The sequence below is a fragment of the Euphorbia lathyris genome, chromosome 5 (assembly GCF_963576675.1).
Source record: "Euphorbia lathyris chromosome 5, ddEupLath1.1, whole genome shotgun sequence".
Lineage (NCBI taxonomy): Eukaryota > Viridiplantae > Streptophyta > Magnoliopsida > Malpighiales > Euphorbiaceae > Euphorbia > Euphorbia lathyris.
The window spans coordinates 16,257,111-16,265,801 of NC_088914.1; the positions used below are offsets into that span (position 1 = coordinate 16,257,111).

General features: G+C 31.5%; 1 protein-coding gene across 1 annotated transcript; it reads left to right on the forward strand.

Annotated features, from left to right (window-relative positions):
* The first annotated feature begins 1,223 nt into the window (after nt 1-1,223).
* Nucleotides 1,224-8,349, forward strand: LOC136229692 (GDSL esterase/lipase At3g26430-like). Its single transcript, XM_066018600.1, has 7 exons — nt 1,224-1,426; nt 1,532-1,635; nt 4,847-5,047; nt 5,530-5,745; nt 6,445-6,626; nt 7,202-7,472; nt 8,174-8,349. Exons 1-7 carry the CDS (start codon nt 1,224-1,226, stop codon nt 8,347-8,349), a joined length of 1,353 nt encoding a protein of 450 aa, XP_065874672.1.
* The last annotated feature ends 342 nt before the right edge of the window (nt 8,350-8,691 follow it).

Consider the following 8,691-nt stretch of genomic DNA (forward strand, 5'->3'; position numbering starts at 1 on the left):
AAAAGAAAGGAAGAAAAAACAGCAGCCTTATTTTGGATATACCAAGGAATACAATCATATGAAGCAAATTGGGAGAAAATAACTTGTGCCACTTCGGCAAAGCAATCATGGAAATTTGGAGAATTCTTTCAAAGGAGATCAAAAGGTAAAAAAAAAGGTATGATTGCAAACTCCTCAAGGGGAGTTTGAAAGTTTGCATAAAATGGATCTTGAATCTGTTTCTAATTATTGTTCGTGGGTATTGTCTATAGTCAACCAGTTAAAAAGACGGTGAAACTATGAGTGATATTTGTGTCATTGAAGAAATCCTCTGATCTTTGAATTCTAGATTTGATTTCATTATTGTAGTCATTGAAGGATCCAAGGATTTTAATGCCATGACCATTGATGAATTCGTAGGATCGTTGTAAGCTCATTAAGAAAGATTAAATAGGAAAAATAAGGAATTAGCTTTGGATCAAACACTCCAGTCAAAGTTGTATCAAAATGAGAAGAATGAAGATTTCAAAAATCAAAGAAGTAGAAATCGCGATCGTGGAAGAGGAGGAGAATTTGGAGGAAGGGGCTTAAATGCTCATAAAAGAGGCTATCAAGCAAGCAAGAAGAATGGATGGAATGAAGAAAATCAAGGTCAAAATTTCAGAGGTTCACAAAGAGGAAGTGGATATGGAAATCAAAGAGGAAGAGGTCGTGGCTATTTTGAATGTTATAATTTCTACAAACCTGGTCATTTGGCGTATGAATGATGACACAAGGAAAAAGAAACACATGAAGATAATATGGTTCAAAAAAACTAATAAAAAAATCAAGACACTTTATTGTGCGTATCTCATGGTGGAGATTGTGAAGATGGCTGGTACATAGACAGGTGCTAGAAAACATATGACATGTAAAAAATTTATTTTCAAAGTTATTTGAATATGGTTATGGGGAAGTAAAGGTATGTGATGGAAAAGCATACAAAGTTTAGTCGTGTTGGTGAGTCGCAGTTCAAAACAAATCAAGGAAAGGTCGAAAGAATGTCTAAAGCCTATTTTATTCCTCGTCTAAAAAATAATTTTCTTAGAGTCGGTCATCTTTTGAAGAAGGGGTTTGACATTCACTTTCATGACATGGCTTGTATTTAGAAAAATTAGGTTATTACTAAAGTTGGAGTTGCTTCAAATAATCTCTTCTCATTCACTCTTCAAACTTATGGCATGATAGATATGGCCACTTGAACTATGGAAATTTGGAGATGCTTTAAGGAAAATGATGTAAAAGGTTTGCCTAAAATTGTTCATCTTGTTGATGTTTATGAAGCTTGTCAACTTGGAAAGCAGCACCAAATTCCTTTTCCCTTCCAATCTTCATGGAAAGCAAAAAGGACCATTATAGCTTATTCACTCATATCTTTGTGGTCTAATGATAGTTTCATCTCTGGGAGGTAACTATTATTTTATCTCTTTCATTGATAATTACTCGCGAAAAAGTTTGGGTGTATTGTGTCAAAGAAAAAGCATAAGCTTTCTAAAAATTCAAAGATTTCAAGGCAGAAAGTGGACACTTTTATTGGACTAAAAATCAATACATTAAGGACTGTCAGTGGAGGTGAATATCTCTCAAATGAATTTGACAAATATTGCAGACACAATGGTATTTGACATGAAATGCTTGTCCAACATACACCGTAACAAAATGGTGTGTGTGAAAGAAAGAATATAACAATTATGGAGATGGCTAGATGTTTTTTTAAAGCAAGAGACTGTCAAGGATATTTTGGGCTTAAGTTGTTTCTTGTGCAATTTATCTTATAAACAAGCCACCAACAAGGAGCTTACAAAATTGCACACCACATGAAGCATGGTATGATACAAAGCCTAGTGCTCATCATCCAAGAGTATTTAAGAGTGTTGCTTACTCTTATATTCTAAATGCAATGAGAACCAAGTTAGATGACAAGTAAGACAAATGTATTTTTATTGGCTATAATGAAAGAAGCAAGGAGTACAAGTTGTATAATCTAACGAGAAAGAATATTTCAATAAGCCGAGATGTTCGGGTTGATGAAAATTCCTTATTTGAAAAGATGGAAGTGGAGAAAGAAAATTTGCCAAATTTTCCGTTTGAAGAAGAAGAAGAAGAAGAAGAGACAATGTTGAAAATAATGCTCAAACAGAAAGTCCTCCTGCTTCCCCAACTTCTTCATCAAGTTCACGTTCATCTAACCCGATAAACAGAATGAGAAGTCTCCAGGTGATATATGATGAAGCTAATGAAGTTGAGCAAAATGATGATGTACTTTTTACTTTCTTTGTTGGAGAAGATCCCATTTTTTAGGGTTAATTTCAAATAAATGACATGTGGTTTCATATTTTTATAGATCGGCACCTTTGATTTTTTTGTTACAAACCGAACCATATGGTTTGTAAAAGTTTCATTTTTTTATTGAAATTGCCAAAATTGGCCTTTAACAACCTCAAAATGAACATTTTCAAGAACTAAAGTTGTTTAGTATCATATTTAATATGAAACCATATTTTTTATTTTTCAAAATCATCATTTTTGGAGTTTTTTCTATCTAAATTAACTTTATCTCTCATAAAAAACATATAAATTACCTCAAACCTACAAAGTTGAAGAATTAAATTTTCTTAAAGTATCATTTAGTTCTTGAAAATTTTCATTTTGAGGTCGTTATCGACCAAATTTCGCAAAGTCAACAAAAATGAAACTTTTGGAAACCACAGGTGTCGATCTCTAAGAATGTTAAACCATAAATCATTTATTTGAAATTACCCTTTTTTATAATGCTTATCAAGTAGAAATATGGAGGAAAGTTATGAAATAAGAAATTGAGTCGATTGAAAAGAATGATACGTGGGAACCTATCACAAAACTATATTGGAGTAAAATGGGTGTACAAGAGAAAGATGAATCCAAATGGCTCTATCAATAAGCACAAGGCAAGGTTGGTGACGTATCAGAGAGTAACAAGAACATGTTATGAATAGTTGATCCGTGCACGAATACCTATCGATAACCCTCAAAATTCAAGAGAAACTTTGAAAAAATGAAATCTGTTTATTGAATATCAAAAGCTATATATCACATATGAAAATATTTCTTAAATAGAAAAACAAAAACCCTAAAACCAATTCCTAAATGGAATAAGAAAATACTTAAAAAGAAAAATTACATAAAAGCCCCCAAAACAGTAAATTGCAATTTCGGATGCCTAAATGAATGAATTTGATCAAAAAAAAAGTTAAAGGATCCATATGAGCTTTGTACGGCTTGAAGCAATTTCTTAGAGCTTTGTGCAACTGCATCAATTCTTGCTTTAAGAAATATAGAGTTCAGAAATATCCATATGAGCATACTCTCTATATGAAGTGCGGTTATCAAGGAAGATTCATGGTTGTTAGTCTCTACATTGGTGATCTTATTTTCACTGGAATTGATGAGAAGATGTTGAATGAATTCAAGCACTCGATGATGGCATCATTTGAGATGACAGATTTGGGAGAACTTCATATTTTCTTGGCATTGAAGTTCATCAATAAAAAAAAAGAATCTTTATTTCACAAGAGAACTATGAAAAAAAAGTTCTAAAGAAGTTTAAGATGAAGAATGCTAATCCAGTCTCTACTCCATGCATCACATGATTGAAGCTATCTAAGGAATGTGAAAGAAACTTGTTAATTCTATCATGTACATGAGTCTTGTTGAAAATTTGATGTATCTAACTTCGACAAGGTCTGGCATCGTGTATGTTATTAGCTTGATGAGTAGATTCATGAAGAAACCTTATTATAATAACTAGAAGACAGCCAAAAGAATCTTGAGATATGTTAAAGGAACCATTGATCATGAAATCTTTTACGAAGTTAATTCCCCATTTAATCTCATTATACTAGCTATAATGATAGTGACTTAGCGGGTATCATTAATGTTAGCAAAAGCACTTCTAGATATGTATTTCATCTTGGTAGTGGTGGAATTTTATGAGAGATCGAAGAACCAACCAATGGTGGCGCTTTCTACTACAGAAGCTAAATATATCGTTGCATCTTATGTAGGATGTCAGTTGATTTGGTTATGTGAAATTTTGGAAAGTATTAAGCAGTAGCAAAACAAGTCAACCACTTTATTTTGTGACAATGTCTACTATTTCGGTCACAAAGGATCCAGTTCTTCTTGGAAAGACACAACATATCAGCATTCGATACCACTACTTGAGGGAACTTGTGAATGAAGGCGATGTTCATGTTGAGTATTGCAAGACGGATGATCAAATGGTGGCTATTTTCATAAAACCACTTAGTAGACAAATCTTCAAGAAAAACATAGAAAGATTGGGAGTAAGGAGCAAGTTTAATTTAAGGAAGCATTGTTGGCGTTAGATTAAATTAATTTGGATAGAATTATAGTGAAGACTCGTGTATTTAATGCAGAACATGTTGTTTAATAAAGGGTTATGTTGTTTAGTCAAGAGTATTGTGTTTTTAGTGAAGGGTCGTGTATGTTAGTTAAGAGTTATTTTAGACTATAAATATTTACATTGTAATTGAGTTTTAGTAGAATGAAAATACTAATTAGAAAACAGTCAGATTTTCTCCTTTATTTTACTCATTGTAATAGGATTAATTGTTATTTTAGATAACAAAAAATATATATTTAGTATATCATGATCTTATTATTTATTTGTTATCCTTAAAATAGTTAAAAATTGTTACACCCTCACATTTCGCAGCAAGAGCTAGTTAGTAGATAATTTTTCATAAGATTGGAGAATTTGTAGAGATTTTCCCAACTCTAATGGAAGCAGAAGGATTCAAATATGTTATATTAGGATTTTTTTTAGGATCATTAATTTCATTTTCAAATTCACAAAAATCAAAACTGGCATGTAATTTTCCGGCGATATTCAACTTCGGAGACTCGAATTCTGATACCGGTGGTCTCTTTGCTGCATTTGGACCACTCCCTTCACCATATGGACAAACTTTCTTCCACCACCCGTCCGGCCGCTACTCCGATGGTCGTCTCATGATTGATTTTATGGGTAAATATTTGGATTTTATTTTTTTATCTAATATACGTGTAGAATGCGGGATATTTTTTAAAAAGAAAAAAATTGCATATATGTGGGATAATTCGTATTTGCCTGGTGTCAATTATTATATTAGTATCAAATGAATCAACCAACCCTAACAAAACCTGATCGTGTCAACCCAATCAGATTAGTATCGTGTTTGCATATCACATGTAGTTTTATACCAAATTTAATTGTAATATTAAAAAATATAAAAGGATATAATAATGCTTCAAAATAATATATGTTATCAATAGTTTAACCCTGATAATCCAAAATTTTGAACTAAAATCTATTTTAATAAAACTTGAACCCGTTAATATTAGGTTGGATTCATGTAATGTGTTTAGAAGTGACGTGTAATTTTATTATCTCTAATAATAATTATAATTTTATTACCTTTATTAATTAAGATGAGAATATATTTTGTGTCGTGTTGTCGATTCGTGCAGCCGAAAGCCTGGGATTGCCATATCTGAGTGCATATTTGGATTCAGTGGGCTCAAACTTCAGCCATGGAACCAATTTTGCAACAGCTGGTTCAACCATAAGACCAACCACAAATAATTACCCAAGTTCCAAATATGGGTTTAGTCCATTTTCATTAAATGTACAACTTATTGAATACTCATATTTCAAGAATAGAACTGAGAAATATATTACCCAAGGTAATTCATATTAATTTTATTTACTGTTTGACCATTTTTGATAAATTTTATTTATATGAGAAAAACTAACCGTTTGATTTGACCATGAACTCAAGTTATGTAGTCTATAAAAATGTCGTATCAACTTCATTAATATCAAGTTATAGCAACATATATAAACACTCTAAAGCTTCCATCTATTGTTGTTCATCCATTGAGATTGGAGTGTTTTTCTTTTGTTAGTGATTGATGTTGCATTATAGATGGTCAATTGCAACATTAAGAACACGTGTTGCCTCAAACATGTTGCAATATATATGGAAAAGTGTTGCTATAGATGTCTATATATACGGAAAACTGTTGCTATAGATGTCTATAGCAACACGCAAATTTGCAACACTTTATTTTGGTCTAAAATGTTACCTATTTGTCAAAGGCAACACTTTTACAGCCTAAGCCAACACTTCATGGATGTTGCAATTGACCATCTATGGTGTAGTGTGGAATTGACACGACGTGACTTAAAATTTGACATGACTTGAATTCATGGTTAAAATAATGCAACATTATTTATCCATCATGAGATAAATTTAGTCAGAAATTCATGAAACAGAAAACAATGTTTGGTACTTTTTATATAGTGGGAATTTAAAAATAATTGAGAATTATATTGTTTAAGAAGTTGAAATTAAGTTGTTAATATGATATGGTGTGATGAAGGTGGAGAATTCGCAGCATTGCCTAAAGCTGACTACTTCCTAAAAGGTTTGTATACCTTTGACATTGGTCAAAATGATATGACAGAAGGTTATTTTTCCATATTGACTAATGATAAAAAGACTAATGATCAAATTAAAGCAACTGTCCCTGATATGATTTCTCAATTCTCCAATGTTATTAAGGTAAGCATTATAAACACTCGTTTTATAATACTTCTAGAGAAATACATCCGACCAATTAATTAGTATCACTTGTACACATTTATTTCCTCAGAAAACTATCAATACAATCTTTGTGATTGAACCTATTTGCAAATAGAGAAATGTTGTATTTCTTTCTTGCAAAAAAAAAATTCACGTGCTTAACAAAATTAGCAAAAAAAAATTGACTAACACAATTTGTTACATCATCAAGTAAATATGTCACGTCATAAAAAAGTCAATATTTCATTGTATCATGTAAACAAAGTCAACAATTCAACGTGTCATATCATCAAAGTTAATATGTTGCATTATCAAAGACTAACATCATTAGTCAAATTTCTTTATTTGCTAATATTTCATTCCCCTACTTGTAAAGCGATGAAACCGTATGTATTTTTTTACTTTTTTTAAAGCAATTTTTCCCTTACTTCTTAAAATCAAACATCTCACACGAACCGATATGGGTTCCTATATTAATTGGTTTACTGTATTACTCTAAAAGTATCATACATTTTTTTATAAAAGGTCTCAACTATTTATTTATATTTTTGTAGGGAGTGTATGCATTGGGAGGAAGATCATTTTGGATACACAATACAGGGCCACTAGGTTGCTATCCATTTGTATTGAAAAACCTTCCAATAAAACCAGAGCAGCTAGATAAATATGGGTGTGGCATACCCTATAATGATGTTCCTCAGTATTTCAATCAGTTGTTGAAAGAAGCTGTTATTCAACTAAGAAAAGATCTTCCTCTTGCTGCTCTTACTTATGTTGATATATACTCTTTAAAGTATACTCTTATCACTCAAGCCACAAAATTAGGTAAGTACCTTTCAAATATACTCAAAACCTACCTAGTTTTATATCATCCAATTTTATTTCCAAGCTCGACCCATTGAATGTTGGTTGGGCGGATATGTGAACATGTCAATCAATCTATTTAATTCAACTATTGTTGTTTAATATTTGCTATTACTGTAGCTACTTGTTATATACTATTATTAGTAACTAGCAAATATGTTTGCAAATTTTTTTTGGTAAATTACATACATGTTGTATAACTTGTCATTTTTCACACTTTGATGTACGACCTTCACTTTTGCATACAAAAGTGTACAACCTTTTGGTGGCGTCCCATTAAAATGCATAGCCAGTAATTGTGACCGGTTGTGCCACGTCAAAAATTTGACCTTTATAAAAGTCAAAATTGCTAATGTGACGCATTGACTTTGCATTGACCGATCAATTTTTTACTTTTAAAGAAGTCAAATTGCTGACATGGCGCGTTGACCGGTCACAGTTACCAGTTGTACACTTTAATGAGATGTCACCAAAACATTGTACACTTTTTTATACAAAATTAAAAATTATACATCAAAGTGTGAAATAGGACAAATGTTGTACACTACGTGTATAATTTGCCTGATTTTTCTTTCAAAACAGTGATATTTTGATTTTAACCAAACATTTTAATATCAACCAGACACTGATTATTATTTATTGTTTTTATAATTAATTTACAGGATTTGAGACGTTTCTTCCATATCGTCCAAATGGAGGTGAATTTGACACAGACCCGAAGGCAATAATGTGGGATGGAACCCATTTCACTGAAATGGCTAACAAATGGCTCTTCCAACAATTTGTTAATGGCTCTTTTTCAGATCCACCAACTCCTTTAAATCTTGCTTGTCCATAATCATCATTTTTTCATTTATATCCTTTATTTTAATCTTGTTAAATTACAACATTCACATTTTAGATTAACGAGATTATATAAACAAAGTAAAACTGAACAAAGTTTCTTAAAATTAAGTGCCCAGAAAATTCTCAAAAAATTTCAGAAAATGTAAAACATTATTCTAAGAAATTTTAATTCTTGGGTCGAAGCGGGATTTCTTACGGTTTAATTCCAATAAAACTTGTTCCTTAATTTTATCCATTTTACATGCTTCAACAATTTATTGGGTCAAAACTATAAGGAATCTCGCTTTGAGCCAAGAATTAAAGTTTCTTAAAATGATGTTTTACATGTTTTGGA